The sequence below is a fragment of the Ambystoma mexicanum genome, chromosome 4p, assembly GCF_040938575.1.
Source record: "Ambystoma mexicanum isolate Mex_15411 chromosome 4p, UKY_AmexF1_1, whole genome shotgun sequence".
NCBI lineage: Eukaryota > Metazoa > Chordata > Amphibia > Caudata > Ambystomatidae > Ambystoma > Ambystoma mexicanum.
This window is the reverse complement of record NC_090927.1, coordinates 353,514,483-353,539,622: the sequence shown is the minus strand read 5'-3', so window position 1 is coordinate 353,539,622 and position 25,140 is coordinate 353,514,483. Positions and strand designations below refer to the sequence as shown.

The following is a 25,140-nucleotide window of genomic DNA, read 5'->3' as shown; positions in this document are numbered from 1 at the left end:
CACTTAAAACAGGGTCAGGCCAGCAGTGCTTGCTGTATGATGTTGCAAAGGGTCTGCAGGAGTCTCTGGTCGTCTTCTTTATTTACTTCAGCATCCAGTGGTCAACTTGCTTCACACTCCAGAAGCCTCACCTTTTGCACAGTTTCAGCACACACTCCTCTGCATTCTCTCTCAACAATTAACAGAAAGAGGCATTTGGCTGTCCAATTAGGAAGCTGGTCCTATTCAGGCACTCTGGCACACAAAGGAAAGGGGGGGGTGGTTTGATAACTCCTCCCCCACTGCCTGCCTGCCAGGAACACTCTGGAGCATAGCCAGGGACCCGCACGGCTTCCCGCCAAAGGCAAAACACACACACAGGCCTCCTCCTACCTGAATGGTAGGACAAACAAACGAAGAACAACCACGCTAGTAATGGCGAAAAAAGAAGGGAGCCACTGAGTTGGTACTCAGGTGTTTCTATTGTGCACCATCGAGGCATGGACATAGCCTGGGGAAGAAAACCACATAATAGTTGGTAGGACACCTCCACTGCCACCAACCTTAACTAGGTGATTTTCTATGTGCCTTAAAAGTCACATGAGCAGAGAGATGGAGGATACGAAGTATCCCATTGGCACTCCACATAAGGTGGTGTGTGCCAATCTCTCAGACTATAAAGTCTTGAGAGATACTTAAGAACTATAGTTACTTGAGGATAAAGAAAAGAATCTCAAAGGAGGACCCTAAGGGGCCCCAGCAACACTGCCCATGAGGGGCATTGGGCTGCAATAGTAAAATACAGATGCCTTAAAGAGTTATGGAGTAAAAATAGACACTATAGGACAGTAAAATACAAAAGAAAGTTCTAAAAGACAGAGCCCATAACAATGAATGATTGGAAAAAGACCCCACTAATTCAGGATTAAGCAAGTCCAGCAAAAAGTGTTTGGGGTGGGGGGAGTTGCACTGGGAGAGGGGATGAAGCATACAAATTATACATCTCCCCAACAGCTCCTGCAGCAGTAGTTGAGTGGGGGACTCTACAGCAAATAATTCTTACTCCCACGTCGGTTTGTGATTTTGGTGCCTTTTTGTGTATGATCACCACTGGTTGGAATAATATTCTTTTCTTGGTCCTGCACTCTGGTGAGGGGACTCGGAGGAGGGGATGTGTGCTTATGGAGGTCCACACAGATGCCACCGAAGTTCCAGCAAGACTCATCAAAGGCAAGTCAATGCACTTCAAGGTATTGGGATTCTGCAGCCCTGGAAGGTTGCAGGACGTCGGGGGGGGCGGCTCAAACTGAAGATGGTCTTGAGGCTGGTTAAACCCAACAGCCCCGAAGACAGTCTTCCTGGCTGAGCTTCCCCATCGATGAAAAGGTGCACAAAACCCCTTGTATTCCAGGATATCACTGTTGAGCGGTCCTTGTTGGTCTTAGTTCATTGCTAAGATTGATGTCTTTCAGATCTTTGGGCAGGGATTCTCACTTTTCTTGTCGCATCAGCTTTGCCACTGGGGTTGATGGAATTCGTGGAGAGTTTCATTGTTTCCCTGAGTTTCAATCTAGCAAGGTCTTTGGTCTTTTCGTTTGGTGAGGATGAATGATTGTCGTTTATAGGACTTTTTGATGAGGACCCTTCCAATTTTACCTCAAAACCAAAGAACAACAATTCCTCAGAGGCCGCAAGTATAGCCTGACGTACCGCATGGGATTTAATATGTATCAGCACTGTCGGTGCTGGTCTCAGACGCATATTCAACAATCTTAATATCGACTGTGGTTATTGGCCGGAGGGCCGGAACACTCTGGAGTAAATTCAGGATGTTCCTAAGGTTTAGGTTCATTGAATCATTGTCTGCGAGCACGTTCTCTACTCTGTTTGCCCAAGGAATCGTGAACCTCCTTGATTGATTCGGAGGTCCCGATTTTGTTTATTTTAGATCTTTGGGCTGCTGTGTATTTGGGATTTGGATTTGAGCCATTTTGTGCTATAGTTGCAGCTCCACCAGCCGAATATTTTTGGTTCTTTCGCTGGCGTGTGACATCTTTGCAGTCAAGTCTTGGTGACTTTGTCAGGTTGTTGTGCCTTTGACGGTCAAGTGCTGTCGAGCTGGAAGCCAGGTTAGAGTTTAAAATCTTGTCTTGTTTTCTTTTCCGATTCAATCTTGGTTGTGGGTCAGTTCGGTCGGGCATAGCAGCCGGTTGTTCACTCCTGTTTTGATCAATGCTGGACGACGTCGTTTGGTTAAGTTAACTGAATATGTTGACAGGTCTGCAAGATCGATTGGTGAAGCTATGGAATGGGTAGAGCTGCATCCAGATTCTCGACGAGCACATTTTTTTGGATTTCCTTTATCAGGTACAGTGGACTCATTTGTGTCATTTTATTTTTTTTGCTTTTTCTTTGCCTGAGCCATGGGCCATGGGATTTGAATGCTCACGGTCAAACAGTCTGGGCCTGGTGGGCGTTGTTAAGTTTCTTATAAATTTCCTGGTGCTGGTGGTTTGCTCCTTTACTTCAACCTTTTTGTTTGTTCCCTTCTTTCCTGTCTTTGCCTCTTTTTCTTTTATTCCTTTGCTCGACGTGAGTTGAGTAGTCTTTGCCGGACCTTTGAACATATCAAACATCAGGAAGGCATTTTTGCCGGCCGGATCATTCGTGCCAGTGTGGAAATCCACTGAAGCAGGATTTGATGGATTTTGTTGAATCAATGTTGACGGTTTCTGTGTTACTGGAAGTGGAGCATTATTCTCTTGCGCTTGCTGAGGGTCGTGCGTGTTGGGCTCCCCTGCAGCTGTTGTGTCACGCCACCACTCAACTCAGATGGCATTTCGATTTCAGTTAATGTTTGAGTGTGTGCGTTTGCTGAGCATTTTTTGCAGGGGCCGTGGGTTGAGGACGAAGACACAGGGGAGGTCATGGCTTTCGCTGACTGTTCCTTCAGTGACTTGATTCTCACGCTTTTCCCTGTGACGCAGCCATTTCATGCATTCCATCATGGCCTCCATCAAAATTTCCTTCTCATGATTGTCTCGCATTACGACATCACATAGCCTTGATTACCATACGGTTGTTTGTTCTGCTTCATTTTCCAAGCGTGTTAGTAGTTGAATGTTTAGGATTTCCATTTCGTTTAGTTTTTCATTTACATTGGTTAGAATCGAACCCTGTGTCATGATGCTGTCGCTGAGCTTGGTAAAGGGAATGAGAGCCAAAGAGGTGGCAGCGAGAACGTTGTTGTGAATTTGTATCGCTGCTGCCATTGATATATTTGGTTTAGAGGCATCTTTTGTTTTTTCCTCATAGGGGGTTGCACCACTTTGATCATTCTGCTTTTTTTCGAATGTGGTGGCGTCAGGATTCTTCTCCAAGGTACTTGTATTTAGGTTTATTTTTGGAATGGTATTTTTATCGTACGATGGCTCTCCCCTTTTTTTTTGTTGAGGATATTGAAGGTGAACTTCGTCAGGCTGAATATGTAAAGGCACTATGTTCCGAGTTTACGAGGGTATGTAACTCCCAGTCATCGAGGCTGACACGTCTCCTTTTTTTTCAATTTCAGGTGCGCTTCCGTTAGTTTTCTCTTCATAAGTTCAAAATCTTCTTTAGCCTCTTCATTAGGCGTGCTTCCCGTGCAGCTGCTTCATGAATGGATTCATTACCACTTTCTAGTGTGGTGGTATGACCTAGTTTTGGTGCGCGGGAGCCCGAGTCTTATCAGTTGGATCAATGACATTGCTGTGTTTTGTGTTTGCCGGTGAGGCAAGCTTGCTTTCATAGTCTAATTTCCATTTTGATTTTGCCAAGGTCATCTTGGCAAGCCGTTCGATCGTGCGAGACGAGGCAGCTGATGCTTCGAGCAAGTCTCTGTCTGATTCATCTAACAGAGGGAGCCGTGAAGGAACACTTTTGTCAAGGCCAGGCTTTTCTTGATTTGGCATTTCAGCTCGCGAGGCACCGCAGTAAGTATCTTTGATTTTCTCCAGTGATGTATGCGTGAGTGACGGCAACAGTAGCTGTGATGGCGATACATTTCTATCGCTGGTTGTGTGTATGTGTGTAAGAGGGCTTGGGTCTTTAGGCTCATTATGCTCGGACGCTAATTTTACGAGCGCCCAATTATTCAGACTTGCGATCACTAATGTCGAGAGTCGCTGAATCGTGTCATCATTTGGCCCATTTCGCCCTTCCCTCCACACTTGCACCCCCAGTGGCTCTGCTAGCTGTACTGCGTCACTGCTCACAGATTTCTCAGCAAAAGCTTGGCAAGAGGCTTGGCTAAAAGTACAAGTGATACGTGAGTCAGAGGGAGAATTGCCATTTGTAGTTTCAAGTAAGCCAGGTGTTTGTATTTCCATTTGCAATGGTTGAGAATCATAGTTGGCTTGGGGGATTAAGGGACCACTGTCATGTCTGGGGGAGATATCTCCAGGGTTTTACCCCCGATTGTTTTTTGCTTTTAGGCGAGTTTGTGGACCAGAGTCTTGCATATCAACTCACCTCTCCTCGTCTGCAGACTGCACTCTGCCGAACTCTGCGCTCTTCCGGAGTTTTTAAAGGTGCTTAGGCATGTTTTCCTTAAAGCCACACCAACACCGTTTGGAATGCAGGAACGAACACAGTAGCTGCAGCTCCTCTCTCCCCAACAGTGTACTGCAGACTGAACTCTGCCGAACTCCGCCGTAATCAAACACGCATGCACACGTCTCTCGTGGGGTTTGATTGTTGCAACTTTTTATGTCAGATAGCAAGAATAACATTCTTCATTTCTGCAGACGGCTGGGTGGTGAAGTATTTCAAATGCCGGCAAGAAAACAATCAAATTTAAGCACCAAATACACGCTTTCAAGCACCAAATAACAATCAACTATACGAAATGTGTTTTGTAAGGGAGGAATCGCTCCTACTCCATTTTCCCTTAAATAACTTTCAATTAGAAAGATGAAATTCTCCCAAGCCAAGATGGTGGAACACTTTCCCAGCAGTGATTGGTTTAGTTTACTGCAGGCAGCATTGTGTTGTCAGTGTGGAATGTTGATAATAGTTCTAAACTGCCTTTCATTAAAGTATTCATTAGAGTAGGTCATATTTCTAGCTCTGAGTAAAATCTGTAAAAGTTATTTTTTTAAAGATATAGAACCTTTAGTTTTTAGTTCTAGATTATTACAGTATTTCAGTCAAGAACATGTAAGCAGAAATCTACTGATGAAGATTTCCATTGTAGACATGTAAGCTGAGCTGCTGAGTTGCCCTGCATTTTAACAAGACTGAGCTAAGTGAATTTTTGTGTTTTGTGAAAAAACTGAGACTTTTGATCTAAGTACTTTCAAGACTTTTGGAAAAGTCTGTTTTGGATTGTATTTTTTAAAAAAACTGTATTAAGTATTTTTTGTTTGAGGATAAAACAGAAGTTCTTAAGGGAATAAATACATGAAAAAGATTCTGCAAGTTATTTAGTTGTAAATATCAATAACTGTATTAATACGGCGTGCGGATCGTAACCACCGTATCACTAATGTAAAATAAGCAATCTTTAACCCAAAAACTATTGAATAATTGTATCGTTACAAGTTTTCTGATGCGTATAGTGGTGATCTACGCGCAAACGCGGATTGAAGAAAAGGACCTTTAACCGTCGCGAGTGCATCGTGGCCATTTTGTGGACTGTTAACGGTTGTCCTTTTTTCATGCGTTACGCGTCGTTCTTACGAAACAATGTAGTGCTACGGGAAGGTGTCAGTTTCATTTTTACAATGCGAGCGCGAGTTCGTTATGGCAGCTGATCGAGTGAGTGTCATCTGACAAGTATTTTCAAAAGACTTTATTTGAACAACACGCAGTATATTTTTGGGAACAACATTCTATCTGAATATATATAAGAGACTACAAATACAAAGAAACTAGCAGGTAACTTTACATAGAAAGAATTTCGTTTATCAATCACACAGTAGTATTTATTCAATAATAATCACAATGTCGGTTGGGTATTATTAAAAGGATTCAAGAAGTAAAGAAAAAAGTTGAGAGAAGATAGTCAAGTTGAAGATATAGCAATCTGAGTATCCACAGTCAGCAGCATAAATCTTCTTGAAGCAGCCTAATGCCAAATCAAGCTTAGGCAACAGGTAATTAGAGTAAAGGACTTAGTCAAAGAGTATAGTTTAAAAGTGAGTTGAAGACATTATATATTGAAAGTTGCATTTCCCTTTTAGGAACCTTACTTTGTTGAAACACTCCAGTGAAGACAGTCTGAAGTACCTGCAGTGGGAGTTCTTGTCTTTTGTTATTTTCTCCATTCCCCTTTCCCCTTGGGTTTGGCTGGCCAATAGTTTTAAAGAAACATGATTGTTCAGCAGGCAGGCTTAGGGGGTTTGGTGGGCCAGCTTCACTCCTGCAGGATCCAACTACTTCAGTATTTTGGCAAGAACCAAACTACATTATGGATCCAACAAAGCTGGAAACTGTTAGCATCTTATTTAAATAAGAAAAAAGAAAAATCCATCATAACTCATTGTGTCCCGCGAAGGGAATAGATTAACTAAACCTAAAGACATCAATGATGCCTTTCTTGATTTCTATTCTAAATGATATTCTTCTGATTCCTCCATCAATTCAGAGGAAATTAATTCCTTTTTCAAATCTAATACTAAGAAAAATCCCATTAGCCAATCAGGCCTATCCTACCTTGATAATCCGATCAGCCTTGAGGAATTTAAACAAGCAATTTTAGACATTAAAACCAACAAAGCCCCGAGTCCAGACGGATTTTCCTCTGATTTCTATAAAACGTTTCACTCCATTGCTCCCAAACATTTAGAACTCTATGCTAGTTTTTATGAAATTGGACAGAGCCCTGGATCTTTTACCGAAGCGCTCCTAATTTTTTTTCTCAAGCCTGATGCAGATCCCTCCATAATTAAAAATTAAAGACCCATTTTCCTCCTTAATTCGGATTCTAAGATGCTAGCTAAAATACTTGCTAAATGATTAGAATTACTCATCCCTAAACGTATACACCCTAATCAATCCACATTTATCAAAGGCCGCTTTGCATCGTCCAACTCTACTTCTATTGAACACTCTGGCTCATGCCCAAAATTCACAATCCCCTCTCCCTTCTAGTTTTGGATGTTGAAAAAGCGTTTGATCGGGTGTCGTGGCTGTTCAATGTTTCACTCTTTAGCCTGGCATGGCCTTCCTTTGTTTAATTAAACTTCTCTACTCTTCACCTACTACTCGTATCCTCATCAATAAATATAGAAAGAGGAACTCAACGATGTCCCATTTCCCCCTTACTGTTCAATTTAGCCTTAGAGCCCCTTCTCCAAAGCATTAGAATGAATGACATCAAAGATATTTTTATTAATAATATTGAAATTAAGCTATCTGCATATGCAGATGATATCCTAATTTATCTCTGAACCTACTCTATTAATTAACCATTTACTTAACATGATAAATCATTTCCCTAGCGTATCTGGATACAAACTAAATCTTGATAAACCCCGAATTCATGCCTCGAACGAATTCATGTAATCCTACCAATACCCCTCTATTCGGCCTATCTTGGCAACACTCCCACATTAAATATCTCAGACTCTTTATAGCTAAGGACATCCATACCACTGTTAACCGCAATACTAAATATCTTATTGAAAAATGTTACAGAAATGACAAAGATGGTCGCCTCTTTATCTCTTGGCGGGGATGCCTGGACACTATTAAAATGATGATTGGTCCAATTATTCTAAACACTTTTCATGATACCCTCCGTAATTCATGCTGCCTTCTACAAAAAACTTGATTCCCTTCCTAAATGTTTTTGAATCAAAAAGTCCCACGCATCGCCATTAATAAATTAAGACTTCCTAAATCCTTAGGAGGTGTAACATTCCCTAACTTCCAATAATATTACAAAGCCTTTACCCTAAAACAATTTGTTTTATTCAAACAGCATGAATCCCACCAAGATAATACTCCCTTATGGATACAAGTTAAAATTGGTCACATATTCCCTCTCGTTTTCTCACTTCATAATTACCTCCTACTGGCCTAACATCACTTCTTTTCCCTCATTATATTTCTTTTAAATTATTTGGAACAAACTCCCTGATAACTTTTTTATAAAAGTAATACTGAATACATCTGTCTTTGGTTCAATACGCAAAACTTTACCAAACTTCAGGCATTAAATTAGTAAAACAGTTAGTCCACAACTCATCTATAGTCCCTTTTTTCGAATATCTGCTCACGCTATAATATTCCCATATCTGACCTCCCATTCTACTCATCTTTAATCAAAACAATTTCTAAGTCAATATCTACCTCTAACCAAAAATCACCCGGCCCTCTTTTTAATGTACTAATTAATCTACTAAAACAGCCAAATTCTATTTGGTTATATATGAATACCCACCTTCCAAACCTCAATATTATGAAACAATGGGAAATGGATTGAGATACGCAAATATCTTCCAATCATTAGACCAAAATGTGGAAGATTTGCCAATCCACTTCTCCTGCTGCCAACCTTACAAAAAAACGTACCTTTTCATTCTGCACCGTGCTTTCCTAACTCCTATGTGCATCGCCAAAAATGTTGATAGTTACTCTAATGTTGGTCTTGTGAACCCAATGCAGATTTGATTCAACTAATGTACAATTGTAAATTTGTTCATGCATTTTGGTCCATGGTTTAGTCATGTATGCAATACATTTTTCACTTAACAGAACCTAATGACTGGCACTGTTGCCAATTCTGCTATAAGACAGATATTCACCAATTTTGTTTCATCTGCTGATTAATATTGCCTTTCAAAATATTACGTATAATTGGAAGAATACTACCAATTTATCACACATCATTTAGTGGAATTCTATTTGTTCAATACATAGTATAGAAAAGTGTCATGCTATTACATTCAATTGTTTGCATATATTTGACAAAATAATTGAATGCATTCTTGAATATCTTAATGCATATATGTAACTGACTTTTTATCATGCCCATACCCACCTCTTTCCCAATTGTTCTGTGTCCCGTCTTCTTGTCGTTATACCACTAATGTTGTATTGTTACTTTGTTTTATTCTATTAATTGTTAACATTGCTTTAATGGATTATATTATTAACATATTCAAATTATTCTGAATTATATACGTTTTGGTACATCAAATCTTTACTGTTTAAAACATTTTAACAGTTGTGTGTACTATCGGCCTTTTTAATACTTGCATAAAAATATTTAAACAGAAAAAAAAATTACACAGTAGCAGTAAAACAGGGTTCCCAAGTCAGAGCAAAAAGAATGAGAGTGATAAAAAGTCCCACTCAGCAGAATAAATTTAAAAATAAATCCCAGCAGTCCAGCAAAAACTGCTGGGGTTCTTCTCAGGTTGAGGGGAATTGGCAAAAGAAATGAAAATTCTTCCCAACCCCCCTGCAGACTTTCTACAGATCTACGTTGGAGCAAAGAATCCTATGAATAAGATTAGCCCACTGACCAACCGAGGTGACTTCTGCAGTGGACCAGCTTCCTATACAGTAACTGGCCCAGTGAGGCCCTACTCCTTTGCAAGATCTCAGAAGACACTTGTCGGTTCTTCAGCACCTGGCCTAGTGGAACCAACAAGCATCAACACCTACTCAAAGTTCCATGCCACAAGAACCTTTGGAAGTGTCCCGGGATTGCCCAGTGGAGTGGCCAGCTCCCTCAACTACCTCAGCAGAGACGTTGCCATTCCTCGTTCAAGCCCAGAACATTGGCGATTGCCAGCTTGTTATAAGCAACCTTCTCCCGAAATTTCAGGTTTTAAGGAACTTGTCCTGGAGCTGCTAATGTGAATGTGACTGGAAGGATGCCTGGAAAGGGTGACAGCCGCTGGAACTCTCCTTCCTCCATCCCGTGAAGTGTTGTGGTGGATTCTGCACCATAAAAAGTATGGGTTGTTCAACCTCTGGTGTTGCATCTTGAAATTGGGCCTGACCCAAAAAAACCTTCAAACCTGGAACCCCTGGGTTACCCTCACCCGAACCAAGGATGGATGATCACATCCCCAGCAACGCCAATAAGATCCATTGTGTGACCTGGACAAATCAGATTCAGGGGGGTTAAATAAGCACAACTGTTCCCGTCCTCCAAAGGATAACATCGGGTGCAATGTTCCCACTTGGGTGCAAGTCCCTCTTTACTTACCGTTGCTCATCGAACCCGAGTCAAGTATCCTATTCCTTGGTTTGCTGTGGGAGAAGACAACTTACCTGTCTTTGGAAAAATATGTATTCTACTTTTAAATTGTTTTGAAATGGTTGAAATCAACACAACAAGACCATTTAATCCTTTTAGAGAATACGTTCCGTGAAGAAACCGGTCTTAAAACCTGTGATTTTCATACATCAAGGGGTTGAACTTCTTGAGTGAAAACAAACCGATGGTTCTATGAATTTTAACTGCCACTGAATACTTACCTGGTTTCATTATTGACTGATGCATTGTAAGTTAAACCTACTATATATTTGTGATATATGGTTTTCTGTGATAATACTACCTGGCAGTTTCATTTCTTAGTGTCTTCTTAAAGGTCTAATAACTATTTAATACACACGGTCTAAGTTGAATTAATGGGTGTTAGTTTGTGTTAACTTATTTGGGCCCTAGACCACCCTTACCCACTCCATAGAGTGATCCTTGAATGCTCTTCCACGATACCTTGACTGGGTTTTGGCAAAACTCTTAGAGGCTCCCTGTTCACTATAACTAGGGTTACCTCCTAAAATCTTCACCCAGGGTTGATTTTAGATATCCATCTTAACAGTTTGCTATACTCTTCAATATAGCAAATCCAGCATAAACTGAACATCTGATCTGTAGGACGAGCTGAATATGCTGTAATCATTACCAGTGCCAGCACTTTTTTATAGGTCATACTTTAATAATCAGTTGTTTTACTGATTCATATATTTACCTGCTGTTGTCCCTGTTGTGCTTGTGATGCTGCTTGCTGGTTTGCAGAGTTGTTTGCTGCTGCTGCTGCGGCTGCCTGTTGTTGAAATAGATTTGCTGGATACACACCCCATGGAACTCCATAATACTGGGGAGGAACTACCGTGGGTCCTACATTGTAAAAAGAAAAAAGAAAGGCAAAACAATGCATCTTTCAGAATAAAAAATAAATTACTTGTAATCATAGTTCTTGCTCATTACAAACGAAAAAGGAGAAAATAGTGGAACAAAGCGGCTGTGCTGCAAAAGTAAAACACAGAATATGCCTGATGTAGTGGAGGCGCACGAAAACATTTTAAGATCAGGATGTTTGCTTACACTGTGTTAGGCAGAAATAAATGCAGTACCCTCTGGGACCACTACAAACAATTAGGACTACAGGTTTAAGCAAGTCCAACCTTTGCTATAAGTGTGTACCACACAGTTTGTTGGTAGCGAGCTGAGCAGCAAGGCTTACCTCAAGGGTGAATGTGAGAAGTCCAAGTAGTTACACAGAGGACTTTCAATCACAGTGGTTCAAGTAGACACCTATACACAAGGTTTCTTGGTAAAACACTTATTAATGTATTACACAATCATTTAGAAAACATTTCACTAGAAGAAGACAACGTAATATTATATACCAATACACTTCAATACAAAACTAAGTGTTTGAGACAGTTTGAGCTCCCCTGAAATAGGAGTCAAATGGCAGTTCAGTTACTTAGCAGTGAGCAAAAAGGACAAAAGTAAGTAGAATAGATTACATATACTTTCTAGGCAGTGCAAATAGTTTCAGTTCACCAGAAGAGTTCAATTCAAGTTACTAGGCCAGGGCAAAGTCAATGGGCTAGTGCTCTGGATAGGTAAGAGCAGTTCTGGTATCAAACGGTAAAGTCTTTGCAAAAGTTCTCAGAAGTAGTTTAGGTGAAAAAGATTCATTTGTGGGGTCACAAGCAGATTAGGCCTGCAAGTTCGGAAAGTTTCACAAACTTTCACTGCAAAAGTGACTTCTCTCAATAATTTTTGGTATAGTACCTTTATATGAAGAAACAAATGTTGCTGAAGTCATGGTTCCTGGCAGTTTCAGCAGAACTCGCTGTTCCTGAGCCTCAGTCGAGGGGACAAGAGGGAGGATGTTGGGGGACTCCTGCACTGCACGGGATCGTTGAATAAAAGCAAACAAAATGGACTCACTTCAGTTCCAGTAGCTGCAGATTCAAGAGCAGAAACTGGTGTCCCTCTCCCTGGTTAATCCTAACCAGCCTTGATAATGGTGTCCAGGTTTCTTATGAGTCGATTGGTCCCACCAACTCAAAGGAAGAAGCCATCCTTGAAGGAGCTTCTCCGTCGAATGGAGTTTGGCAATTCAGACCTGCAGCAGGGCTTCACCGGGCAAACCAACGGTCCAGGAGTTGCAGCAGCCGTCCTCTTCCAGCTAGTCTTCGGTTCTTTTGTTCCAGTGGTCGACTGCTTTCCAGTCCACGAGACTCGCCTTTTAAACAGTTCTCTCCCTTTCATTCCAGCCTAGCTGTCACTCACCCAGCAGGGTGACTGTCCTTTGCGGACCGTCAGCCAGCCAATCACGCCAGAGTGCATTTGGGTATCCTAGTACACTAAGCAAAAGGCGTTTCGGCACCTCCCTCACTTCCTGCCCACCCCAGACACTTAGACGCCAAGGGCAGACTTCTGTCCTGAAGCCCGTCAAAGGCACACTAACAAAGGGACCAAACCTGGTTTGGCGTGCAGAGACACACTAGAAGGACCTTTCCAAAAAGAAATGGCGAAAAAAAGACCAGGACCCGTTTAAGCAAAGGGGATAAGGCGTCATCTTGAATAACATGGATCCCGTGATTTTTAGCTACCGGTCTTTGCGGTCAGAAAAAATCATGGTAGTTTGTTGTAAAACCACTGCCACCAGCCTTTACAATAGGAAAGGGTAGCATTTAACTGCTAGATGAGTGTTTAGACACAGGGGATACTATGTAACCCCTCCAAAAAGGCTCACACTTTTTTCAGGTAAAAAAAATCAAGTCCTCAAAATCCAGCAAAGTTGCTGGGGGTCTCTAAGGTGAAGGGAATTAGCACATTTATGAGAATTCTCCCTAACACACTGGACGTCTCATCTGTCTTCCACAATCGTTTGATTTTAGGAGGAAGACCGACCTTTTACATTCTTTTTTATTTAGAATACCTTTTTCCTGACTGACTCCCGCCAAAGCATGTCAAGATTACTCAGCAAATTATGCTCATAAAGAGCAACAAATTTACGGCATTATGAGCACTCAGTAATTATTTTATGTCTTTCTACTACATAGAATAGTGCAGCATTGTTTAAAATGTATTTGAGGCAGCTGAAGAAGAGGGACAGCATTGAGCCTTGAGCAAATCCAATAAACGCATTTGCACTCCAAACTTTTTGGTACAGAACCTGCAAACAGAGGATGGACTCCCATGCCTCTGGAACGGGCATTCCAACACCCTTAGTGTGTTTCGCTGCGCAAGCTCAGAAATTTTTAATTTAGGATCTATCAGAAAAATTGTGCTCGCTACCAAGATCTGACGGTGATCTGCAGGTTTCAACCCAAAGCAAGGATGACTAAGCAATTCATCCCTCAGAGGTAGATAAAATGAGTACCAAATTATGTTGGGAAGTAAGAACTGTATATACAAATGTTCTATGTAAAGTGTTTTGGCAAAAGTGCAGTGAAATTGTAGAGATCCTGCAAACTTGCACAAGTATTCAATGTTTGTGAATATTAATGTAGATACCAAGGATAAAGAACAAAATGGTTAAACTGGTTCACTCAATTAACTATTTAAACCACTATTACAGAGCACAAGTAAATGTAAAAACCACACAGTAATGGGTTCATGCCACCTATTGTGCCAATCAATTATGTAGAAAAAAAAAGAAAAATCAATAAGTAAAATAGGTTTTGACCTTATCAGGTTCATACGGAAAGATTACTTACCTGTACTTCAGGTTCTCCATCTTGTGCATTTTGTTTTAAGGTCATTTGCAGTTCACAACATATATTAACATCTAAGCGAGAATCTCAGAAAATGGCTAGGAACGTTCCTTAATATCTTTTTTTCACACTATTCAGAGTATCTCTACAAGCCCTTTGGTGAAGGCTTGTGAACACCAAACTGGAGTGTATGTGCAGTTTCCAAAGTTAGTCCTGATTCTAAGAGCAGTCTGCCTTTGCTCTTAGTTGGACACAGGGGTGGTGATAAGGTACAATTAGTCCTGCATCAGCAAATATTCAGTCAAGCATAACAAAATATCGAAAGTGCAGAACTTATAAACAGCAAAGTGCCCACATGAGACAGCAACTTTCATAATCAGTATTACATACATTGCAAGTAAAGTACATAAGGTATTTTGGGAGACGGCTTTAGAAAGTTTGAAATGTTCTAATATGTCCTCCAAAATCAAAGGTGGTTATCCAAAATTAGAACAATGTCCCTAGAAATGTCCCTAAACATGTCAAATGCCCCATCTACACAGGAAGGCAGTACTTTAAAGCAGGTAAGTACAACTATCTAGTACTTCTAGCTAAAGATAATTCAAAACTGTGTACATAGACTTTACATGGGACAAAGTATATATGCAACTCAAATTGTTTGTGGAAAGTACTGCAATTGTTCCACATAAGCTGCAAAGGAGACACCCCAGGACGTTGTGAAGCTAGTTAACCTGTGCGGAACGTTCCCAGACTCCAGTTCAACGAAAAGAGGCTCGGAGAAGAAGAGTTGTTGAGATGGAGAGAAGCCTCAAGACCAGGGAGGAGAGGACTGGTGACAAAGCACATAGGGATGTGGCCCCAGGCTGATGTAAAGAGTTGAAGCCCAGGAGTCATGGGAGCACAGGGAAGGTCTGGCCTAGCGTGTGGGTTTAGTTTTGGTCAGAGCGTGGGTTCCCTGGAGATGGGTGGGTGAAAACAACAATGCTTGCTACATTCGATGACCCCTTCAAGGGCCCCAAGAATTGGCAGCACGACAGAAGCCACAAGAAAGCACAATGTTGACCCTTGAATCCGTATCACACGTAAGTCAGTTGCAGACAGAGCTTCATGGCAGGTTGGTCACATGAAGAGCAGCAGTTGCAGATGTCTCCGCTAGGATGCCCCACAATGTAGCAGGTAGGATTGAGCAGCAGCAACAAGCCACTCAGTCTCAAGCAGGCAGCAGCAGCTCCCACTTCAGGACCGGTGAGAACCATCAGCCCAGGAAGTATCAGTATATCACGAAGGGTTGTAGGGCGCAAGAGTTTCCAGCTAGTCACACTGAATGGAAAAGGATGCAGGATTCTAAAGCACAAAGACAACATTTCACTCAGGAGGAAGAGGCAACAAGATTTATAACCACACAGACAGACTCAGGAATCCTAAATGACTTCTCTAGAGCATATTCCAGCAATTTTCCAGAATGGCATTGGGTCACTCTCGTTCTAGACAAACAGGTTCTGGGGATAGCCCACTCGACCCATCAACATTGGTACACCTGTTAAAGTTATGGCAGCCATCCAATCAAGATTATCCAGTCAAGCTCAACATTTGCATGCACGCGACAAGCAGACTGAGGTGTCAGAGTCTAAGCAAGATTATACTGATACAGAGGTGCATCCATGATCTCTGCAAAGCACTCACATTGGCACATTGTTCAAGAGGGCCATATAGCAAGTAAAAGCCTTCCTTAAAAATCTATCATTGCTCTAAAGTAACGGAAGGAGATTAAAAGAGGATAATCTAGCAGCAGACCTTTTCAAAGGTTGCCTACATAATGCAGTGTATATTTGTTTGTGAATGTGCCCTACGATCATACGAACAAATGCACAGAGGCAAGCCCCCACTTAAAAAGCAGCTGTCCATTTTACAGTAGGCCCATAAGCAACTAGTGTGCTTCTTTGCTTTGAGAGATGTCATCCTAAAAGTATAATACTATAGCGCTATCATGAGATTATTCAACATCCATTCAGCTGGCCAGCTTGCTCGTCTTTGACATGACTTTGCATGACAAGGCCAGCGATTTCCTTGCGGACAGAGGTAACCCAGCAGCCAGTAGACTAACCGTCGGCGACAGTGACCAACCCTTCTTTGAACTGGGCCCTGCAGCCGCAGAGACAGTTAATGGAACATGTGATTTCTCGTTCTTTTGGACCTTCGCCAGGGAAGCATCCTCAAAGGCCCCCACATCTTCCTACTAGAGGAAATTTATTGTGCATTTGTAAGGCGGTTATACAACAAGAAATTGTGCATCAAAGCGCCCACAGGGCAAACGGGGAGGGAACATTGGAACAAAAGGCAAATACAATAAAACTGATGAAGAAAGAGGCGGTCCTAAATAGGCCTTGTGAGCATTCGGAACGTGCAAGTGCGGAGAGAGAAGGGAAAAGGGAAGGAAGCAAGAGGAGTTCCACAGAGGGAAGTGCCAGGGATTCAGTTGAGTGCAACAGTTAAGTACCTTGCAGAGATCACTGGGTACACTGTGATCACCTGCCAATACAATAAATGCAGGCCAACGGTAAGTGCAAGTAAGCAAGTCAATCTCCTTAGAGTCCGCCCAGTTGCAAAACCGAGACCATTTACTTTTGTACTGGCTCCTAGCACCTTTAATGATGTCTAGGTTAGCCTGCGACAGCCCCAGATACTTTAGTGTGACCTGCTCAGACACCACGCTGCGAGGGACAACTTCTGCGGGGCAGGGTTGATGACCCCGGCCCCCCTGCAGCGATAGGTGAGCCGGCCCAGTGGCAGGTGAATGGGATGCCTGCCCGAGAGACTGAGCAGCTCCGAGAACCATGGTCTCACCAGCCACCACAGAGCTATCGGAACGATACTGGGGTGAAACGATTCTCTTATGTTGGAAGATCACCCTGTGGACCAGGGGAGTATGAGGAAATGCAGGTGCTGTCATGCTGTTCCACTGTATCTCGAAAGCGTCGCCCAGGGACCCGGGCCCTGCCGCTGCCAAGATGCGAATTTAGGGCACTTCCTGTTGAATCAGGTGGCAAAGAGATCCACCTGAGGATGCCCCAATCTGCTGAAGATTCCCAGCAGGACCTGATGGTTCAATTGCCATTCGTAATTGTCTGCTACCAGTCTGCTGAGTCTGTCCGCCTCCAGGTTGGACTCCCCCAGGACATGGATTGCACTCAAGTAGATGTTGTTCTCCAGGGCCCACTCCCACATGCTGACCGCTGGACTGCACAGAGGAGGTGGTGCCCGGTGCCACCCTCCTTGTTGATGTAATACATACTGGTGGAGTTGTCCGTTTGAATGAGGACTACCTTGCCGCAGATAAGCGGTAGGAAAGCCTTGAGGATGAGCCAGATAGCTTTCAGCTCCTGCCAGTTGATATGGTTCTCCTGCTCCTGGAGGGACCAGACTCCATGGACGCTGTGGTTGTTCAGTGTAGCGCCCCAGCCTTCCAGGGAGGAATCCGTGGTGACTTGTGGTACTGCCTGCCGGAAGGGCTTGCCTGTCTGCAGGTTGCAGTCTGTGGACCACCAGACAAGGTCCTGGTGGAGAAAGGGGGGAATGCTGACAAGCTCCGCTTGGGAGCCCCACTCCTGATTCCATGAGGATGAGAATTGCCGCTGTAAACTCATCGAGTCTTGTGTGAGGTACAGCCAGCAGAAACGCTGCCATGATACCCAATAGATGCTGGTACCAACAGGCTGAGATCACCTCTCTGCTGGGAAAATGACCAGTAGCCCTGTTGATGGCCGTGATCTTGTCTTCCGAGGGGAAACTCTCGGAGCTCGTGTCCCAAATGAGGCCCAGCAAAGTCAGGCTCTGTGTAGGCTTCAGCTGATACTTCTTGAGGTTGATCGAAAATCCCAGTTTGTGGAGAGTGATCATAAGGGCAGAGGAAGTGTGGTGAACCGCCTCTGGGGATCTCGCCCCGACGAGCCAGTTGTCCAGGTTTCATAAGTCTGGTAAAGACCCTGGGGGCTGAGTTGAGGCCGAAGGGTAGAACCTTTTATTCGAAATGGAAGCCCATGATCCTGAACCATAGTAAAGGACCTATAAGGCTACCAAATTGGGACGTGTAGATACCCGTCCTTCAGATCCAAGGAGCACATCCAGTCTCCCCTGCACAATGTCTCCAAAATAAGCGATGGCGTAATCATCGAATTTTTGACGAGGGAGGCAGAGGTGGAGGGGTGGAAAGGTCCAACACAACTCTCGGTCAGCCTGGTTCTTCTTTTGTATGGCGGAAATCCTGGAGTAGAAGCCCAAGCCTCGCTGGGAGGCTGGAACTTCTTCCACTGCCTGGCTCTCTACGAACAAATGAATTTCCACCAATAGAGTTGTCACAATCTGAATGAGGAGAGGGAGAATCGGTAGACAGTAACCAGTGGACACTACGGATAGGATCTAGGGGTCCGCAAACCTCTGATGCCAAGATTGTGCGTGAAGGGCAAGCCTGTCCCCCACCAGAGACACGTGGATCCGAAGGGGTGTGTCATGCCTTCTTTCCCTCGGCGTGGCCTGGAGCTGATGGCGTGCAGCGGCTGATCCGCTGAGCTCCGGCCGAGACGCAGTTTCCTGATCCTTTTTCTCCGGCATACGAGAAGCAACAACCCGCTGAAAAGAACGCAGTTGTGGGGGAAGCGGTTCCCTCCAAGAATCCCTCGAAGAGTTGATTATCGGACCCCCTGGACAACAGTGGTGGGCCCGGAATACGCTCCCTCCCTCGCCGGGCCCGGCTCCAAGATGGCGGCCTGAACAGCTTGGCGGGGTCCCCGTGTGGAGCACACACACTTCCGCGCTCCCGGGCCTGTGCACCAGTTGGGATCGGAGAGGAGGCGTCAACTGGCGACACCCGACCGAGGCAAGCGCCAGAACCCCGAGCTCGCGCCCTGCTCCCCCTCCACCGCAGAGATCGGCTCCGGCTGGCACTACGCACCGACGAGGGAACACGCGAGGGTCCCCGAGCTTGCGGATCCTCGCACCACGACCAGACAGCGAGCGCTCGGACGGAGGAGCACACAGAAGAAGGCGCCGACGCTGCCAGCCTCTGGGCCCCAGGTGCCACCCCAGATCCTGCTCGAGACTGCGGAGTGAACACGGGATGCAGGAGCCTGGCGAACAAGGTGCGTGCAACTGTAAGACACCCGCTAGCGGGACCCCCGGTTCCGCCCCCCCTGTCGCCACCCGTGCCCACCTCCTAGGCTGCCCCACGCGCTCCAACGCCTATGCGCCTGTGACCGGAGTGCAAATGCAGTGGGGGCAGCGATAGCGAGAGCCTGGACAAGCTTGCGGAGGCCCGGAGTACTCACGTCACTGGCGGCCAGCGCCCCAGATTTCTCCCAATTACACTTATCGAACACTCTAGGTACGCTCTACTCGAGAACCTCCCTTCCGGACACATAAGTGGCCCCAAACTTTTTTACTCCGGCGGTTGCACAGATCTCGAACTTTAGCACTCCTGCTCCCCCAAAATGGCCGCCAAAAACAAAACTAAAGCTGCCACCATGGATTCCTTTGTTTCAACTAGGGCTAAGACCCCCACCCAAGCCAAGACTAGCCCCACCGAAAACACCCGGCCGACTGAGGCGGAGGCCAGTGACAACCACTCCCAAATCCTCGACGCCATTGCCTCATTGAAAACCCATATCGACTCCAAGATCGATGAGTTTAAGATAGATATACAACTCATCAGACAGGATGCTCGCAACTTGGCGGAGAGGGTGATGATCTTAGAGAACACGGCAGAGGAAGCGTCCGGGACCTCCACAGCCCTACAGTCCGAAGTCTCGAACCTGAAAAGGAAGGTTGCAATACTCGAGGAAAGGGCTGAAGAGGCCGAAGTTTGGGCCAGGCGGGGAAATATCAGGATCCTGGGAATCCCAGAGGGGAACGAAGGCTTGAATACCACATCCTACGTCGAAACCCTGCTGATACAGGAGATTGGAGCCGGCAAGCTGTCACAGGGGTTCGCGGTCGAAAGGGCCCACAGGTCCCTCCAGAAACGGCCGCCCCCCGGCTCACACCCAGGGAAACAGGTCCTATCGAACGAGGAGACTCCAAGATCTCCATATACCCAGACTACACTCAGAAGGTGCAGAGGGATAGGAATTCATTCGTCCTGATCAAGGCTAGGCTTCGCCAACTGAACTTCAAATACAGGTTGCTCTACCCGTCCCGCCTAAGAGTCATCTACAACGGCCGAGTGGTATTCCTCGACAACCCGGAGGCAGCCAACATGTGGCTAGAAGATAATAACCTTGCTGAAGGCAAGGACGCTCCACGGAGGGAAGACTAAACCCCACAGACCTTTTCACGGCCCCCGCACGCGGCCATAAAGCGTGCATGAAACGCACATTGCCGGACCCCAGAAGGTAATCCTGTCAACAGTTTGCCATAGGAAACGGCCCTCGCTCGGCCCTGCCGCCTCGCACCAGCCCCACCCCCAGCGAAAAACAAAATCGGGCCAGTTCTTCGCCCGACCCGACCCCGATCCCCGGATGGGTTCAGACGGCTCGAGTGCACCTGAGCACCGCGACAGTGTTGTAGTCGCTGGGTGCACCAGTTTGAGTTATGTTACTAGTTCTGTTAGTTTCACAGTCTTCGTTTCACTAATGCCAGTAAGACACAAGATGGACACAGGTGATAAACCAAGTGATTGCGAACCAGATGCCGCCACCATGCAGCCCGCTATCCGCGGCCTATCACCACACCAGGCCACAGGGATTGTATCTCATCCCAAATCCAGAACACTGAACCAATGGCGTCACATCTTACTGTGATGACGTGGAACGTGTGGGGAATGGGCTCGTACCTCAGAAGGAATCGCATTCAATCCTACCTCAGAAGAAAGAAAGTCTCGATTGCGATGTTACAAGAGACCCATCTCACGGAGGACGCAATGTCCAGACTAGCAGACCGATGGGAAGGGACTTTGTGTGGGTCCCCATACTCCAAATATGCGAGAGGCGTACTAATATGGGTGAACCCGAACGTGCCCTTCCAGCTACAGGGGTGTGAATCCGACAAGGCAGGAAGATTTGTGATAATGTGGGGCACCATAGAACAGACGCCGATTTGCCTGGCCAACACATACTTCCCACAGCACGGAATCCCGTCATACCTCAGCGCATTAAATGCCAAGTTGGCACACCATCGTGGCCGTACCTTCATATGGGGTGGAGACTTCAATTGCGTCATGGACAGATCCCTTCCTCCCCCCCAATCAAGCAACCCCGCAACTCGCACCCTGACGGAAACAATTAACCAACTTAACCTGGTGGACATCTGGAGGGCACAACACCCAGCTGACAGGATCTACTCACACTACTCAGCCCCCCACGGAGTCCACACAAGAATCGATTACTTGTTCATAGACAGGGAACAGGTCCCGCTGGCAATAGCTTCCGAGTACTTGGGGAGATCTATCTCTGACCACTCCCCGCTAAGCATGCAATGGCAGCTAAGGGGACCCAGACCCCCGATTCCCTTGTGGAGGATGCCCACCGCGACACTAGATGACCCGGAGTTCAGAGAAGATCTTGCTGACAGATTGGAGGATTATGTCGAAATCAACAAAGGTTCGGGGGCACCTGGAGCACACTCTGGGAAGCCATGAAGGTGGTTACCAGGGGAGAAATCATATCCAGAGCTGGCGGCATAGACAGTTAAAGGCGACCCTGGAGACACATGAAGCAGAGATCACCCGCATGGAAGCCACCTCAGACATTTCTCCAGAGGTCGAAGGGAAACTGAAAGTAGCCCGTGAAAATTGTCAGAAATCCTGGGATAGACTGGAGAAATTTGACTTTGCAACATACACCACTAGATCCCACAAAGAGTCAGACAAACCGGGCAGACTGCTGGCCTGGCTGTGTAGGCATGAACACCCCAAACACCTGCCCACAGAGATAAGGGATGATGGAGTATCCCACAAGACGCAAATGGGGATCAACGAGGCATTCGCTAAATTCTACTCAAAACTGTATGCCCATGAAGCCCAGATACCCACCGAGTCATTTATAGAAACTCTGGAAGAGATAGGCGTACCCTGAATATCCAGCGAGCAGAGAGACGAACTGGCGCTGGAGATCTCTCCCGAAGATGTTAGGGAGGCTATCAGGTCGCTCGCCACCAACAAGGCCCCTGGCAGTGACGGCCTACCGCCGGAATTTTACAAAACATATGAATCTATTCTCACTCCCATCCTACACGAAGTTTACCAGGAGGCCTATGCGAACGGGATCTTGCCCAATACTATGAAAGAGACTATAATCATCCCCATGCTTAAGCCGCACAAACCACCCACTGATTGTGACTCCTATCGACCTCTGGCTATGCTAAACTATAACAGCAAGATCCTCACCTCAATATTGGCCAGCAGACTTGCTAGAGTGATGGGGTCCATAATCCACGAAGACCAGAATGGATTTGTTCCCGGACGTAACACCACAGCTAATCTGAGGAGGCTACAGCACACCATGGCCGAAACCTACGAGTCCGATGAAGACCTAGCGATACTGTCACTCGACGCCATCAAGGCCTTCGACTCCATCTTTTGGGAGTGGCTTGTTGAGGTCTTGAGGAATTTTGGTTTTGGTAAAGGATTCATTAGATGGATCCAGGTACTCTACAACTCCCCGACGGCCAGGGTCAAGACAGGCAGAACACTATCGAAATCCTGGGAAATACAGAGAGGCACGAGGCAGGGATGCCCACTCTCGCCCATGCTATACATACTGGGCCTAGAAACGCTCGCCATATACTTCCGACAACAATTCTTCGATGCTGGCATTAAGGTGGGCAACGTCTACAACATAATATCGCTATATGCAGACGACGTCCTTCTCTACCTAAGGAATCCTGAAGTCAATGCACCGACTGCACTGGAGGTACTTGATAACTTTGCGAAATACTCTGGAATACAGTTCAGCAGACACAAATCCTCTCCATTCCCCCTAGCCAGATTGCGAGACACCCCAACAAACGACCTCCCGCCCATAGGGATAAAGTGGCAACTAGACAAGTTCCGGTACCTAGGAATTAATGTGGGCCACACTCCGCAGCTCACACATGGGCACAACAGTGAAGTCGCAGTCACCAACCTCCGAAGATCTATAAAATTCTGGTCCAAGCTCCCACTAGCGATGGTGGGAAGAGCGGCGATCACCAAAATGATAATTCTCCCCAGATTCCTTTACTTCTTCGTGAACATTTCCCACTATGTTCCGCCGCACTTCTTCAGGAAACTAGAGGCTATCATCGGAGACTTTTTGTGGGGCCCCCATAGGCACAGACTGTCACTGGCCACGTTAACTCTGCCACATAAAGAGGGAGGAATAAAACTCCCAGACCTACAGCTCTACTACCTGGCCGCTCAGCTCAGCCACATCACGAAATGGTTATCGGATGAACCAACGGCCGAATTAGGGCTACTGAAACAATACCACACCAACCTAATCCCTTAAGAAACTTTGTGGTACCCTCTCCGGCAACCCTTGGACATGCCCCTAATCGTTGAGCTCGGCAGGAAGATATGGGCCAGGACCTGCTACATAAGGAAGGTGAAGCACCCGTACTCTCCTGACAACCCTATAGTGGTGGATGTGTGCAAAACGAGGGCAGACCTCTCTGTAGCTAGGAGATGGGAAGAAGCTGGCATATACACGTGGGGGGACTTGTTCGGAGAAGAGGGATTCAGGGACTTCGAGTCGCTACAGGACATTGAAGGACTCTCCAGGGGCCAATTTCTCTGGTACCACAGGCTCAAACAGGCCGCCAAGAAGCAGTGGAACAGCTGGCCAGAGGAACCCAACCCAGATCCGCTGCTGCAGGAACTGCATGACCTCTCGGATGGATGGAGACCAATCTCCAGGCTTTACAACAAGCTCATCGATAAACCTAATCCCAAAGGAATGACACTGAGGGCGAGATGGGAAGCAGACCTTGAAACACCACTCACCGACAAGGAATGGGAGAGAGCACTAATACACCCCAAGGTGGTGTCAAGAAACTCCAGATTTGGCCAAATACAGCTGAACGTCCTTCACCGAACTTAGATGACTCCCCAAAGGGTTGCTTCATTCAACAAGAGGGTCTCACCGGCATGCCCATGGTGCGGGAACGACAAGGCGGATATGATCCACATGTTCTGGACTTGTATGAGGGCGATGTTACTCTGGTCCAAAGCCAAACAGTTCTGCAAGGACGCTGGAATGGAAAGATACGACTGGACACCCGGAGAATGTCTACTTGGGACCTACCCCATACCAAGTAAGCTCAAACATATTGTGAAGTTGATGGACCTTTCTTGCATGTTAGTAAAAAGAACCATAGCAATGGCCTGGAAGACGCCTGCCGGTCCCAGATACGAACGGTGGCTACATGAGCTGGAAAGATGGACGGCTGCCGAAACCAGAGCCTGGCAAGAAGGAACCATAACCAGTGGGGACGCCACAAGCGGCACCTTGGACTCCTGGAAGGCCCTCCTGAGAGACATGCGCTTCAACGCAGACCATAAGCCTCCCCGAGAACCCATAACGCTTTGTAATATTGTCCTTTTGCACCACCACAGAGTCGATGCCCCCTGAAACTGTTTTCCCCTCACTTCCCGAATAATCAGTATTCTGTTAATCCCAAGCCATCTCGGACTCTAATTAGATCATCACACGAAGACTGTTGTTTTTGTTGTTCCTTTTATTTTTTGTTATAGTTCGTAAAGTTTGTATTCATTATTCCTGTTTCAAAACCAATAAAATACTTTAAAAAAAAAAAATGCCTTCTTTCCCTCTGAGGCTGGGGTGGAGGAGGGGGACTGAAAGAAGCCCTTGCTCCCCCTTCTGCTGTTTGCAACGGTGCTGACTCGGAGAACGGTCAGGCTGTCTCGACCTCCATTCCTGGAACACACAAAAGGCCCGTCCCTTGTCTGAGCGTTGATGCAACTGGGAGTATGCCTTGGGTGTGGCCTTCGTGAGGATAAAGACTTTGCCGTTCGGGAACTGTTTCTTCTTATCTAGCTCATCGGTGGTGGAATGAAAGAGGTCACCACCCTTAAATGGAAGGTCCAATATGCGTTCCTGGACGTTCGGGTTGAACTTGATAGCCTGTAGCCAGGCAGTCCTTCTCATGTTCGTGGAGATGCAGATGGCACTGCCTGAAGTGTCAATGTGTGCCACGGTGGAATCCATGACG

General features: G+C 45.7%; 1 protein-coding gene across 7 annotated transcripts in view; it reads right to left on the bottom strand.

Annotated features, from left to right (window-relative positions):
* Positions 1–25,140, bottom strand: part of PUM2 (pumilio RNA binding family member 2) — a 2,101,998-nt gene that overhangs the window by 1,360,821 nt on the left and 716,037 nt on the right. For all 7 annotated transcript variants that reach the window (XM_069605904.1, XM_069605906.1, XM_069605907.1 and 4 more), the window contains one exon: positions 10,953–11,101. In XM_069605904.1, the coding sequence (XP_069462005.1) occupies positions 10,953–11,101 (149 nt within the window). The remainder of the gene's footprint in view (positions 1–10,952; positions 11,102–25,140) is intronic.